Below are 16,745 nucleotides of genomic sequence, written 5' to 3' on the forward strand. Positions count from 1 at the left end.
ATACATAATCTTTCATTGATTTCTTATCTATCCCAACAGAGTGCTTCTCTGGAGACAATGATCATCTATTGTCAGTCCGGGAGAAAAGGACCGGGAAACCCAGATTTGTTTACAGTCATGTACAAAGTATTGCAAAGAGTTTAGCCCTAGAAAGAGAGAAGATGCCTGAACACAGTTTTCATTCTTCATCCCACTTGAAAATCAGTAAATATATTCATCCCATGTTTGTAAAATCAGCTTTCCCTCGATCATCTCATGACCAGCCACTTAATCTGTTGGCCTCAGACGATACAGATGTTGAAGTGGAAAACATTCCTGTTCCACAGTCAAGTGTAATTTTAGTGGTAAGTGATTTATATTTGACTGTAATATTTGACTGACTTAGAAAATCTAAAAACTAGTCAAATATATTAAAATTGGATATTTACAGAGACAGTGGCATAAGCGCAGGTGCAAGATTTGGACCGTGCCCCCATCCTGGTGTATGTATATGCAGCTCTCACAAAAATTAAGAGACCAATGCAAGATGTTCAGTTTTCTGATTTTTCTCTTTATGGGCATATTTTTGAGTAAAATATAAATTGTTCTTTTAGTCTATAAACTTAAACAACATGTCTCCGAATTTCCAAGCAATATATATATATATATATATATATATATATATATATATATATATATATATTTTTTTTTTTTAAATGAAAAATGGTCAAAATAAAAAATCCCAGTGCTTTCAGTCCTCAAATAATGCAAAGAAAACAAGTTCATAATCATTTAGAAACAACAAAACTAATGTTTTAACTCAGGAAGAGTTCAGAAATCAATATTTTGTGGAATAACCATGATTTTTATTTACAGCTTTCATGCGTCTTGGCATGCTTTCCATCAGTCTTTCACACTGCTCCTGGCGCAAAAATTTTTCTTTTCTACTTTGTCTGATGGCTTGTGACTATACATCATCCATATGTGTGTGTGTGTGTGTGTGCCCCTTGTCCTGGTCCCATCCTGGTGTGTGTGTGTATGTGTATATATATGTGTGTATATATATCTATTATGTAAAGCTGAATGTGTGTGTGTCTGTGTGTGTGTATGTATGTGTGTATGTCAGAATTGACATTGCACCGTCGCAGCTGCAGCCACAAAATTTTGCACAGTCACACGTCTGGACCCCGAGAGCATCATAGGCTATGTTGTGAGGCGAAATTTTAACCCCGCACATTCCAATTCACCAAACAATTTTGCCCCTATCTACATTGTTACAGAACCCCCAGCACCAAGAATATGTTATGCAGTACATATTATGTATAATAGGTTCCATGTGAAATGCATCAGTCCACAGGCTGCGCCCCTGGTCAGAGGGGACAAGATATTCTCCTTCTGACCTCCCCCACCTTTGTAATTCCCACAGTAAATATCAGCAGGCTCCTGCCCCCTGCGGCTATTGTAATGTATGTCTGGCCTGCTTTTTCTATTGGCCTGCCCTGTGTATCTGTGTTATATATTCTGTGTGCTGTGAATAAAGTGGGTTCTTTTAGACTGGAAATACGTGGAGTAGCAGTCAGCTTTTATATGCTCTCACGTAATCAAGGAATTCCAGCCAGCGTCCTTCATTCAGAATCTAGCAAAAGCAGAGTGGACCTCCTGAAACACGGGGTGGTACTGAAAGAGGTACCCCAGCTTGGTAGACCCCGTTACATACAAAAATGGGGAAAAAGTGAAAGGAAAAGTGTTGGAGGCAAATTGACAGCTGCCAGATGTGAATAAGGGGGACTTAAAGAATGAGAGCGATGGCGCCAAAGAGTATATACCGTACAGTTGCTAAGGTGGGGCCCCAACATGGGATACTCACCACACATGGGGATATGAACACACACAAAAAATGCGCCACACACTACCACGTGCTTGAACACATATACCACCCTCAGCACACATTTTACCACACATTCTCCAACCTCGCCACATAAAAGTCGAAACACAAAAGTCGCCGCTCAAAACTCGCCACGCGCAGAACTCGCCACATGCAAAACTAGGCTCATGCAAAACTCGCCACACGTGCAAAACTCACCTCATGGAAAACTCGCCACATGCAAAACTTGCACGCGTGGAAAAATTGCCACATGCACAAAAGTTGCAACACATGCAAAAGTTGCCTCACACAAAACTTGCACCTACTCAAAACGCACCACACACCACACATAAAACTTGCCACGCGCAAAACTCGCCATGCGCAAAACTTGCTGCACACAACTTGCTACACTAACCTGTCACATGCAACTCGACATACAAAGAGTTGCTACACGAATGTCGCCACACAAAACTCATCTCACAAAAGTCGCTACATGCATGTTGCCACACGCAACTCAACACACACAACTTGACACATGAAACTCGCCCTAAAACACACAAGAGTCTGGTCTTATCCTTCAAAAATAAAAATCTGATTAATAAGCAGACAAACTACAAGAGCAACAAATGTACCATATAGGAGATACGGCAGCTGTGAGTCACATGACCTGTCTATTATGTGTATGTGTGAGCTAATGTATACTGCCAGGGGGGAGGGCTTCCTGTTGCCTGGGGATTTATCAGGCGGCCAATTTAGCTTACAAATACTGAGGTAAAAATACTGACCAAATAATGTGTGAATGAGGTCTAATACAGGAGGAGATGACACACACATACTGTATACAGGAGTAGATGACATACAGGTACATACTATATACAGGGGAGATGACACACAGGTATATACTATATACAGGAGCAGATGACACACAGGTATATATTACATACAGGGGGAGATGACTTACAGGTATATACTATATACAGGAGGAGATGACATACAGGTATATACTATATACAGGAGCAGATGGCACACAGGTATATACTATATACAGGAGGAGATGACTTATAGGTATATACTATACACAGGAGGAGATGACTTATATGTATATTGTCACGGGGCTACTGCGACAGAGAGGTTCCAGAGAACTGCAGCGCTCTGGGCCTCGCTCACACACGATGAACAGAAGCTCTTCTCCAGAATTCTGACCTGGCTGTCTTGTGCCAGCAGAGCAGGAGTTAAACCTTGTTACTGAAGTTACTGAGAGCTATGTCTCTCAGCTGATTTGGTTTTGGTAATCTCCGCTCCTATATAGACTCAGCTTTGTCTACAACTGTTGTCAGTGATCAGTTCTGCTGCCTGGTTTGGAGTGAGAAGGAGCGTGGTATTAGTAGCTTGGAGGTTTATTTACAGAGATTGGTGTCTGCTGTTTTGGTTGCATGTTATACCTGTTTTCCTTCCTAGTTTTTTCCTTCTCTTCCCTTCTCTGTGTTTCCTCTGTGGTTGTGTGAGCATTTGGTGAGTTTGAGATTTTTAGTTACCTTGTATGTATACCCTGTTTAATTGCTGTATTTATACACTGGTGCAGTCCACCTCCCTTGGGGGGAGAGGGGGCCACTGATAGGGCCTGCACAGGAGACGGATACGCTGGCGGCTCAGGCCTCCTAACCTTTATAGGTACCCCTGAGATAAGGGAAAGGCAGGGCCCCATTATAGTGGCAGGGACAGGTGCGGATCCCAGTAAGCCGTCCTGCCCCTTTATCGCCGTTAACCGCATGACATATATACTATATACAGGAGGAGATGACACACAGGTATATACTATATACAGAAGGAGATGACATACAGGTATATACTATATACAGGAGGAGATGACATACAGCAGGTATATACTATATACAGGAGAGATGACATACAGGTATATACTATATACAGGAGATGACATACAGGTATATACTATATACAGAAGAGATGACATACAGGTATAAACTATATACAGGAGGAGTTGACACATAGGTATATACAATATACAGGAGGAGATGACATACAGCAGGTATATACTATTTACAGTGGAGACGACATACAGGTATATACTATATACAGGGGAGATGACATACAGGTATATACTATATACAGGAGATGACATACAGGTGTATGCTACATATAAGGGAGATGACAAACATGTATATACCGAGGAGAAAATGAGAGGTGTGAGGTGAAAATGAGAGGTGTGAGGTGTAAATGAGAGGTGTGAGGTGAAAATGAAAAGGTGTGAGTGCAAAATGAGAGGAGTGAGGGAAAATAGTGGAGTGATCTGAAAATGACAGATGTGAGGTCGAAATGACAAGTGCTAGGGGGAATGAGAGGAGTGAAGGGGGAATGAGAGGAGGGAGAAAATAAGAGGAGTGAGGGGGAAAATGAGAGGTGTGAGGGAGAAAATGAGAGATGAGAGGGGGAAAATGAGGCGTGATGGGAAAATGAGAGAAGTGAGGTGCTAAATGAGAGGCATGATGGGAAAATAAGAGAAGTGAGGTGCTATAACTTACCACAGATATTTACTATGCCCAGGCAATGCCGGGCTCTTCAGCTAGTATATATATATATATATATATATATATATATATATATATATATATATATCTCTCCTCGATCCTGGTATTTATTTCCCTTATCCTGGGCCACAACCTGATATATATCCCACATCCTGGTATATATGCCCTTTATCCTGGGCCCCACACTGGTATATATATCCACAGTCAGGAACACCACACTACACTTCCTAACTGAGCCAGTGCGTGTGTTCTGAGTAACCAAACTGTGCCCAAAGATACCTGTGGAGCAGGGCAGCAGGGATGAAGATGCGTGCTTCAGACAAACAGGACCTGAAGCACGTGACTTCTGCGGGTGTGGCCTAACTCAGGAGAGCAAGGAGGTGAAGGAAAACTCCTAGAAGGATAACTACGGGACAAAGTTATAAAGGGGCAAATACAGAATGGATAGTCAGAACGTAGCCAAGAGGTCATACACAGAGAGGGCAGCGCAGTACAAGAGAATCAGGCAGAGTGTAGTCAGGACGTAGCCAAGAGGTCATGCACAGAGAGGTCAGTGCAGTACAAAAGGGGCAGGCAAAACCCATAACAGGGACACAGCCAAATCAGAATCAGACAGACGAAACGTAGCACAGGCACAAAGCACTGGCACGTGTGCAACAGGGTCAGACACACTCAGCCAAGGGTCAGAGTATAAACGACAGGGAATGGCCCCACAATAAGGCTATAAGAAACCTCTCAGAATCCCAGAGTGAGGCCCATCCATGTTAACCCTAAAACCACCTAATCCCAGAAACTTAGACCATGATACCCCCATTCCTGTATATGTACCCCTATCTGCTGCTGTTCTTTAATGTATAGAAAAAATTAAACAATTATACTCCCCTCCACTCTCCCGCCACTCCTATTCTGAGGCTGGCAGCTGGCTTCAGTGGGCAAGCAATGGGAGAACATGATGTCACTGCCATGCTTCCCCAGTTATGTGGACGCCGACGTCAGCTGCTGGCCTCTGATTGGTGGCATCATTTATGGCGGTGCATAGACCCGGCTGGTCTCTGTGCCGCACTACTCTTCAGCTAAATACGCGTCCAAGGACGTACATCTAGTTGAAATTTGTGTGGGCTTCGGCTGGTCCCTCACTCTCACGGGCCCACTTGTGACATCTTTGGCTGTGTCGGTTATGCCCCTGTACAGAGGTGGCTTGCTCAATTTTTGGAGGTAATAGTGGGAATCCTAAACCATCAATTATCCAGAGATGCAGAGATCTAGTGCAAAGTTCGTCTCTGAAGGATTGGGACAGATTCTTTAATTTTCATGAAGCCATGCTGATTGGATGATTCACTATCCCTCACCACCACTACTACCACTAACAGCTGTGAGCAACATGTTTAATCATACATATCATCATAAAAATGGTGAAAACATGGTCATACATTTGTATATATGTGTAACTGCTGTTAGAATGTTTGGGAAAAGAAAGCCATCCATAGAGTGACTGTCCTGTGGCAAAATTGCTATAATAGATGCCAAAATGGAACCAATTATATCATTATAAGAAAAAAACTTCACGTCTCCAATTATAGCAATATATGTTATGTAGAATCAATAACCCATCAGGCTCAAAGGTTTTTATGACACAGAAAAGAAAAGATAAAGAGTTGTTTCTTACTGCTGAGACGTAAATGCTACCCCATATTCTAGCATCTCTAATTTTCTAATTGGAGGTAATAGTGGGAATCCTAAACCATCAATTAGCCAGAGATGCAGAGATCTAGTGCAAAGTTCATCTCTGAAGGATTGGGACAGATTCTTTAATTTTCATGAAGCCATGCTGATTGGATGATTCACTATCCCTCACCACCACTACTACCACTAACAGCTGTGAGCAACATGTTTAATCATACATATCATCATAAAAATGGTCAAAACATGGTCATACATTTGTATATATGTGTAACTGCTGTTAGAATGTTTGGGAAAAGAAAGCCATCCATAGAGTGACTGTCCTGTGGCAAAATTGCTATAATAGATGCCAAAATGGAACCAATTATATCATTATAAGAAAAAAACTTCACGTCTCCAATTATAGCAATATATATTATGTAGAATCAATAACCCATCAGGCTTAAAGGTTTTTATGACAAAAAAAAAGAAAAGATAAAGAGTTTTTTCTTACTGCTGAGACGTAAATGCTACCCCATATTCTAGCATCTCTAATTTTTCCTTACCAAAATCTAATCAATGTTTTTGTATCATGAAGATTCTTTTACATGATGGTATTTCAGCCAGTGTGAGTGGGTCTGAAACGCACAAGAAGAACACATTTTTCAATTGTTCTTTTTTTGTGTGTATTCCACTCCTGGTTTTGGCTTTTAAATTCTGATATCAAATATAAGGGTTGGGGGTCACTTTGGGAATAGTGATCACAAAATAATAAGTTTTAATGTATCCTTTAATAAGATGTGTAGTAGAGGGGTTACAAGGACACTAAACTTCAGGAGGGCAAATTTCCAATGGATGAGAGAGGATCTTGGTGCAATTAACTGGGGCGATATCCTGAGACATAAAAATACACAAAGAAAATGGGAGACGTTTATTAGGATCCTGGATAGGACCTGTGCACAGTATATACCGTATGGGAATAAACATACTAGAAATAGGAGGAAACCAATATGGCTAAATAGAGCTGTAAGGGGCACAATAAGTGACAAAAAGAAAGCGTTTAGAGAATTAAAGGAAGTAGGTATTGATGAGGAATTAAATAAATACAGAAATTTAAATAAATTCTGTAAATAGCAAATCAAGGCAGCAAAGATTGAGACAGAGAGACTCATTGCCAGAGAGAGTAAAAATAATCCCAAATTATTCTTTCACTACGTAAATAGTAAGAAACTAAAAAATGATAGTGTTGGCCCCCTTAAAAATAGTCTGGGTGAAATGGTGGATGAAGATGAGGAAAATGCCAATATGCTAAATGACATTTTCATCAGTATTTACACAAGAAAATCCCATGGCAGACAATATGATCAGTGATAACAAAAATTCCCCATTAAATGTCACCTGCTTAACCCAGCAGGTAGTACGGCGTCGTCTAAAAATCACTAAAATTGACAAATCTCCGGGCCCAGATGGAATACACCCCCGAGTATTGCAGGAATTAAGTACAGTCATTGATAGACCATTATTTTTAATCTTTAAAGACTCCATAATAACAGGGTCTGTACCACAGGACTGGCGTATAGCAAATGTGGTGCCAATATTCAAAAAGGGGACAAAAACTGAACTCAGAAATTATAGGCCAGTAAGCTTAACCTCTACTGTGGGTAAAATCCTGGAGGACATTCTAAGGGATGCTATACTGGAGTATCTGAGGAGGAATAACCTCATGACCCAATATCAGCACGGGTTTACTAGGGACCGTTCATGTCAGACTAATCTGATCAATTTCTATGAAGAGGTAAGCTCCAGACCGGACCAAGGGAACGCAGTGGACATAGTGTATATGGACTTTTCAAAAGCTTTTGAAACGGTGCCACACAAAAGATTTCTACATAAAATGAGAATAATGGGGATAAGGGAAAATATGTGTAAGTGGGTTAATAGCTGGCTCAGGGATAGGAAACAAAGGGTGGATATTAATGGAGCACACTCGGACTCGGTCGTGGTTAGCAGTGGGGTACCACAAGGGTCAGTATTGGGCCCTCTTCTTTTTAACATATTAATGACCTTCTAGGGGGCATTTAGAGCACAATTTCAATATTTGCAGATGGCACTAAACTCTGCAGGGTAATCAATACAGAGGAGGACAAGTTTATATTACAGGATGATTTATGTAAGGTAGAAGCTTGGGCTGATAAATGGCAAATGAGCTTTAATGGGGATAAATGTAAGGTCATTCACTTGGGCAGAAAAAATAGGATGTATAATTATGTTCTTAATTGTAAAACACTGGGAAAAACTGTCACTTATGGGTGTATGGTGTATGGGTGGATGACAAACTCACATTTAGTGGTCAGTGTGAGGCAGCTGCTATAAAGGCAAATAAAATAATGGGATGCATTAAAAGAGGCATAGATGCTCATGAGGAGAACATAATTTTACCTCTATACAAGTCACTAGTTCGACCACACTTAGAATACTGTGTACACTTCTGGTCTCCGGTGTATAAGAAAGACATAGCTGAACTGGAGCGGGTGCAGAGAAGAGCGACCAAGGTTATTAGAGGACTGGGTGGTCTGCAGTACCAAGATAGGTTATTACACTTGGGGCTATTTAGTTTGGAAAAACGAAGGCTAAGGGGTGATCTTATTTTAATGTATAAATATATGAGGGGACAGTACAAAGACCTTTCTGATTATCTTTTTAATCATAGACCTGAGACAGGGACAAGGGGGCATCCTCTACGTCTGGAGGAAAGAAGGTTTAAGCATAAGAACAGACGCAGATTCTTGACTGTAAGAGCAGTGAGACTATGGAACTCTCTGCCATATGATGTTGTAATGAGTGATTCATTACTTAAATTTAAGAGGGGACTGGATGCCTTTCTTGAAAAGTATAATGTTACAGGTTATATATACTAGATTCCTGGATAGGGCGTTGATCCAGGGAACTAGTCTGATTGCCGTATGTGGAGTCGGGAAGGAATTTTTTTCCCCAATGTGGAACTTACTCTTTGCCCCATGGGTTTTTTTTTGCCTTCCTCTGGATCAACATGTTAGGGCATGTTAGGTTAGGCTATGGGTTGAACTAGATGGACTTAAAGTCTTCCTTCAACCTTAATAACTATGCTACTATGTTACTATGTTATTTAAATAATACTGACATACGTGGTCTTAGGGTATCTTAACGCTTCACTTTAAACTATGCATTTTACTTTCCCAGTGAAATTAATTTAAATTTTTTAAATCTCTTACACAAGTTATTATTTTTTCTTTCCAGAGTTGATAATAATAATAATAATAATCTTTATTTTTATATAGCGCTAACATATTCCGCAGCGCTCTACAAGTTGCACACATTATCATCACTGTCCCCGTTGGGGCTCACATTCTAAACTCCCTATCAGTATGTCTTTGGAATGTGGGAGGAAACCGGAGTACCCGGAGGAAACCCACGCAAACACGGAGAGAACATACAAACTCTTTGCAGATGTTGTTTGAACCCAGGACTCCAGCGCTGCAAGGCTGCTGTGCTAACCACTGCGCCACCATGCTGCCCTGTTGATGCTTTTTCAAATCTGCAGCATGTCAATTCTTTCAGAATTTTGCAATGTTTTTCACCCATTCTGATGCATGGAAAAACGCCTTTTTTATGTAGCATTTTTCCTGTCTAGAGATACATTTTTGATGCTAGCAGAAAACACTTAATATGTGCACATACAGTGGGGAAAAAAGTATTTAGTCAGCCACCAATTGTGCAAGTTCTCCCACTTAAAATGATGAGAGAGGCCTTTAATTGACATCATAGGTAGACCACAACTATGAGAGTAAAAATTGAGAAAACAAATCCAGAAAATCACCTTGTCTGATTTGGCAAGATTTAGTTTTCAAATTATGGTGGAAAATAAGTATTTGGTCAATAACAAAAGTTCATCTCAGTATTTTTTGTTATATGTCCTTTGTTGGCAATAGCAGAGGTCAGACCTTTTCTGTAAGTCTTCACATGGTTGGCACACACTGTTGGTGGTATGTTGGCCCATTCCTCCATGCAGATCTCCTCTAGAGCAGTGATGTTTTTGGCCTGTTGCTGGGCAACACAGACTTTCAACTCCCTCCAAAGGTTTTCTATGGGGTTGAGATCTGGAGACTGGCTAGGCCACTCCAGGACCTTCATATCCTTCTTACAAAGCCACTCCTTCATTGTCCTGGTGGTGTGCTTGGGATTATTATCATGCTGAAAGACCCATCCACATTTCATCTTCAATGCCCTTGCTGATGGAAGGAGGTTTGCACTAAAAATGTCACGATATATGGCCCCATTCATTCTTTCATGTACACGGATCAGTCGTCCAGGTCCTTTTGCAGAGACACAGCCCTAAAGCATGATGTTACAACCCCCATGCTTTACAGTAGGTATGGTTTCCTTTGGATGCAACTCAGCATTCTGTCTCCTCCAAACACGATGAGTTTTGTTTCTACCAAAGAGTTCTTCTTTGGTTTCATCAGACGATATGACATTCTCCCAATACTCATCTGGATAATCCAAATGCTCTCTAGCAAACTTCAGACGGGCCCAGACATGTACTGGCTTATGCAGGGGGACACATCTGGCACTGCAGGATAAGAGTCCCTGGTGGCATAGTGTGTTACTGATGGTAGCCTTTGGTGCGGTTTTTGCTCACCATTCTTGTGACCATTTTGACCACACAAGGTGAGTTCTTGCTTGGAGCCCCAGATCGAGAGAGATTATTAGTGGTCTTGTATGTCTTCTATTTTCTTATTATTGCTCCCACAGTTGATTCCATCACACCAAGCTGCTTGCCTATTGCAGATTCAGTCTTCCCAGCCTCATGTAGGGCTACAATTTTGTTTCTGGTGTCCATCGACAGCTCTGTCTTTGGTCTTCACCATAGTGGAGTTTGGAGTGTGACTGTTTGAGGTTGTGGACAGGTGTATTTTATACTGCTAACAAGTTCAAACAGGTGCCATTACTACAGGTAATCAGTGGAGGACAGAGGAGCCTCTTAAAAAAGAAGTTACAGTTCTGTGAGAGCCAGAAATCTTGCATGTTTTTATGTGACCAAACACTTATTTTCCATTGTAATATGCAAAATAAATCTTACCAAATCAGACAAGGTGATTTTCTGGATTTGTTTTCTCAATTTTGACTCTCATAGTTGTGGTCTACCTGTGATGTGAATTACAGTTCTCTCTCATCTTTTTAAGTGGGAGAACTTGCACAATTGGTGGCTGACTAAATGCTTTTTTTCCAGACTGTACCCTTAGTGCAGAGAGTGTCGTGAGACCTCTGTAGATTTAATTTAATGACAAAATACAGTACTTATAATCAGCATTAACAAATTCATTGAGCATGTTTTGTGAAAGGATCTGTATTATGACTTTTAGGCTATGTGCACACGTTGCGGTTTTTACCGCGGAACCGCAGCAATTTTGATGCTGCGGGTCCACAGCAGTTTCCATTGCGTTTACAATAAACATGTAAACCTATGGGAAACCGCAAACCGCTGTGCACATGCTGCGGGAAAAAACGCGCAGAAACACAGCGGTTTACAATCCGCAGCATGTCACTTCTTCTGTGCAGAATCGCAGTGATTCTGCACACATAGAAATGCATTGATCCGCTTACTTCCCGCATGGGACTATGCCCACCATGTGGGAAGTAAGCAGATAATGTGCGATTGCTACCCGGGGTGGAGGAGAGGAGACTCTCCTCAAGGCCCTGGGAACCATATTTGTTAAAAAAAAAGAATTAAAATAAAAAATAATGATATACTCACCTTTCAGCGCTGCACGCGGCCGTCCGGTCTCATGGTTGCTATGCGAGCAGGGCCTGCGATGACGTCGCGGTCACATGACCGTGACGTCACGAAGGTCCTTCTCGACATAGCATCTTTGGAACCGGACCGCCGCGTGCAGCCCCAAGGAGATCGGGACGTCAGAGGGTGAGTATAACCATTTTTTAAATTATTTTTAACATTACTATTGATGCTGCATATGCAGCATCAATAGTAAAACAAGTGCAGGAGTAAAACCCGCAGCAGAAACCGCAAGACAAACCGTGATAAATCTGCAGGGATAACCACAGCGGTTTTGCCCTGCAGATTTATCAAATCCGCTGCGGGTGAACCCGCAGGGAACCTTCCTACGTGTGCACATAGCCTTATAGTACATGTTGATAAGATGCACACAAATCATTATACCACATTGCTACATTGTTTCATTTTTTTCTTCTAAGTATTATTCAAACGGAAACCTAAAAATTCAGGATTGACTGCTTTTAAGAAGTACCTGTTACCGGATCAAAAATTGTATTCCCGCTGCTTTCCTTTGTATTCCACTTTTTAAAAAATTTGTAATACTGTTCCAGAGATATTGGTCCTCTTAATTAGTTCTAATTTTTATCATTTTTTTTTTCATCAAGAGTGTTGTTCATAGGGTAATAATGCAGAACAGCCTAAATACATGCACCTGAGGATTCCTGTGAACCAAACACACTTGGTAAAGACCATAAAAATTATCATCAAATAAAAACGGTGATATCTTTGGAACCATAAGGCAGATTGAAGAAAAATAAGAATTCTCAGAGGAATAGCGAGAATAACATAAGGCAGATTGAAGAAAAATAAGAATTCTCAGAGGAATAACGAGAATAAAATAAGTCCAAAAGGTTTTGTTCAATCCATAGTCATATTATAGATTCTGAAAGTGTCTTCAATATTATGTTGAGATCTAAGAGCTTAGATAAGGAGATTTCTTTGGTTCCTCCTCCCCAACATTGCATATGCTACAGCATATCTTTTTCTGCATGTGGCATGATTATACATGCAGAATAATTACAAAGTGGAGTGTACTACAGCTGTCATAAATGAACATAAGGAGTAATGGAATAAAGTGGATGTATCATGAGTTAATTAGAATATCTATTTAGCAGTTTGCTGGATATTTAATTAAAACGTCAGCCTTGAATATCACAATTTACCATTATTATTCATTAAAAATGAATTTAAGCCATTTCCAAACAACGATTAATTAACTGGCATATGAAACCTTTTTCTGCTATGTTTGCTTAAAATTTCATGGATTAGATGTATGATATATTCATAGTAATTGTAATTGTTGGTATGCTAAAATAGGTCACAGTTGGAAGAATAGTAGAATAGTCCAGTAGAAAGCTGAAAGATCCTCCAATGTGATTAGTTTCTAACATGAGCATTGACCCAACCTGAACCAGACATTGTACTAGATAGCATGGTAATGTATCTATTAGTTCTTACTGATGGCATGACACTTAAGGTACCGTTACACTAAACGACTTACCAACAATCACGACCAGTGATACGACCTGGCCGTGATCGTTGGTAAGTCGTTGTGTGGTCGCTGGGGAGCTGTCACACAGACAGCTCTCTCCAGCGACCAAAGATCAGGGGAACAACTTCGGCATCGTTGAAACTGTCTTCAACGATGCCGAAGTCCCCGGGTAACCAGGGTAAACATCGGGTTACTAAGTGCAGGGCCGCGCTTAGTAACTCGATATTTACCCTGGTTACCATTGTAAGAGTAAAAAAAAAAACACTACATACTCACATTCCGATGTCTGTCACGTCCCCCGGCGTCAGCTTCCCTGCACTGTGTAAGCGCCGGCGGTAAAGCAGAGCGGTGACGCAACGCTGTGCTCTGCTTTACGGCCGGCGCTGACACAGTGCAGGGAAACTGACGGCGAGGGACATGACAGACATCGGAATGTGAGTATGTAGTGTTTTTTTTTTTTACTTTTACAATGGTAACCAGGGTAAATATCGGGTTACTAAGCGCGACCCTGCACTTAGTAACCCAATGTTTACCCTGGTTACAGGTGAACACATCGCTAGATCGGCGTCACACACGCAGATCTAGCGATGACAGCGGGTGATCAGCGACCAAAAAAAGGTCCTGATCATTCCCCAGCGACCAACGATCTCACAGCAGGGGCCTGATCGTTGGTCGTTGTCACACATAAAGATCGTTAGCGGGATCGTTGCTACGTCACAAAAAGCGTGACGTTGCAACGATATCCTTAACAATATCGTTATGTGTGAAGGTACCTTTATATGCAATGACAATAGAAGAGTGTACTCAACAGTTAAAATATTCTGTATAGCTGTAGTGTAAGTCTCAATATTATTACCAATATTTAACTCAAGGTAAGACCACTGTTTGGCAACATGTAGACATATAATGTATAAATGTTAGCAGATTGTTTAACCCTTTCATGACCCAGCCTATTTTGACCTTAATGACCTAGCCGTTTTTTGCAATTCTGACCAGTGTCCTTTTATGAGGTAATAACTCAGGAACGCTTTAACGGATCCTAGCGGTTCTGAGATTGTTTTTTGTGACATATTGGGCTTCATGATAGTGGTAAATTTAGGTCGATAATTTTTGCGTTCATTTGTGAAAAAATGGAAATTTGGTGAAATTTTTGAAAATTTCGCAATTTTCAAATTTTGAATTTTTATTCTGTTAAACGAGAGAGTTATGTGACACAAAATAGTTAATAAATAACATTACCCACATGTTTACTTTAGATCAGCACAATTTTGGAAACAACATTTTTTTTGCTAGGAAGTTGTAAGTGTTAAAATTTGACCAGCGATTTCTCATTTTTACAACGAAATTTAGAAAACCATTTTTTTTACGCACCACCTCACATTTGAAGTCAGTTTGAGGGGTCTATATGGCTGAAAATACCCAAATGTGACACCATTCTAAAAACTGCACCCCTCAAGGTGCTCAAAACCACATTCAAAAAGTTTATTAACCCTTCAGGTGCTTCACAGCGGCAGAAGCAACATGAAAGGAAAAAATGAACATTTAACTTTTTAGTGACAAAAATGATCTTTTAGCAACAATGTTTTTATTTTTCCAAGGGTGAAAAGAGAAACTGGACCCCAAAAGTTATTGTACAATTTGTCCTGAGTACGCCGATACCCAATATGTGGGGGGAACCACTGTTTGGTGCACGACAGGGCTTGGAAGGGAAGGCGCGTGATTTGACTTTTTCAATGAAAAATTGGCTCCAATCTTTAGCGGACACCATGTCGCGTTTGGAGAGCCCCTGTGCCTTAACATTGGAGCTCCCCCACAAGTGACTCCATTTTGGAAACTAGACCCCCCAAAGAGCTTATCTAGATGTATAGTGAGCACTCTGAACCCCCAGGTGCTTCACAAATTGATCCGTAAAAATGAAAATGTACTTTTTTTTCACAAAAAAATTTTTTAGCCTCAATTTTTTCATTTTCACATATGCAACAGGATAAAATGGATCCTAAAGTGTGTTGTGCAATTTCTCCTGAGTACACCGATATCTCATATGTGGTCATAAACCACTGTTTGTGCACACGGCAAGGCTCGGAAGGGAAGGATCGCCATTTGACTTTTGAATGAAAAATTAGCTCCAATTGTTAGGGGACACCATGTTGCGTTTGGAGAGCCCCTATGTACCTAAAGATTGGAGTTCCCCAACAAGTGACCCCATTTTAGAAATTAGACCCCCCAAGGAACTTATCTAGATGCATAGTAAGCACTTTAAACCCCCAGGTGCTTCACAAATTGATCCGTAAAAATGAAAAAGTACTTTTTTTTCACAAAAAATTTCTTTTGGAATCAATTTGTTCATTTCCACATGGGCAGCAGGATAAAATGGATCCTAAAATGTATTGGGCAATTTCTCCTGAGTACACTGATACCTCACATGTGGGGGGTAAACCACTGTTTGGGCACATGGCAGGGCTCGAAAGGGAAGGAGCGCCATTTCACTTTTTGAATGAAAAATTAGCTCCAATCGTTAGTGGACACCATGTCACGTTTGGAGAGCCCCTGTGTGCCTAAACATTGGAGCTCCCCCACATGTGACCCCATTTAGGAAACTAGACCTCCCATGGAACTAATCTAGATGTGCAGTGACCACTTTAAACCCCCAAGTGCTTCACAGAAGTTTATAACGCAGAGCCGTGAAAATAAAAAATCATTTTTCTTTCCTCAAAAATTATGTTTTAGCAAGCAATTTTTTATTTTCACAAGGGTAACAGGAGAAATTGGACCCCAATAGTTGCTGCCCAGTTTGTCCTGAGTATGCTGGTACCCCATATGTTTGGGCGCACGTCAGGGCTTGGAAGGGAGGGAGCACCATTTGACTTTTTGAACGCAAGATTGTCTGGAATCAATGGTGGCGCCATGTTGCATTTGGAGACCCCTGATGTGCCTAAACAGTGGAAACCCCTCAATTCGAACTCCAACACTAACCCCAACACACCCCCAACCCTAATCTCATTTGTAGCCATAACCCTAATCACACCCCTAACCCCAACACACCCCTAACCACAACCCTAACCCCAACACACCCCTAACCCTAATCCCAACCCTAACCCTAATCCCAACCCTAACCACAACTTTAACCCCAACACACCCCTAACCATAACCCTAGCCACAAGCCTAATCTTAACCCTATTTCCAACCCTAGCCCTAATTCCAGCCCTGACTCTAATTCCATCCCTAACCCTAAGGCTATGTGCCCACATTGCGGATTCGTGTGAGATTTTTCCGCAACATTTTTGAAAAATCCACAGGTAAAAGGCACTGCGTTTATCTGCGGATTTACCGGGGATTTCCATTATTTTTTTTGCAGATTTCACCTGCGGATTC

The 16,745-nt window shown here is 41.0% G+C and overlaps 1 protein-coding gene across 1 annotated transcript in view; it reads left to right on the plus strand.

Annotated features, from left to right (window-relative positions):
- The window catches only part of PTPRR (protein tyrosine phosphatase receptor type R), a 419,872-nt gene that overhangs the window by 129,701 nt on the left and 273,426 nt on the right, over positions 1-16,745 (plus strand). Inside the window, exon 3 of the mRNA XM_069764605.1 lies at positions 40-344. Within this exon, the coding sequence (XP_069620706.1) occupies positions 40-344 (305 nt within the window). The remainder of the gene's footprint in view (positions 1-39; positions 345-16,745) is intronic.

Source organism: Ranitomeya imitator, chromosome 4 (genome assembly GCF_032444005.1).
Source record: "Ranitomeya imitator isolate aRanImi1 chromosome 4, aRanImi1.pri, whole genome shotgun sequence".
NCBI classification, from domain to species: domain Eukaryota; kingdom Metazoa; phylum Chordata; class Amphibia; order Anura; family Dendrobatidae; genus Ranitomeya; species Ranitomeya imitator.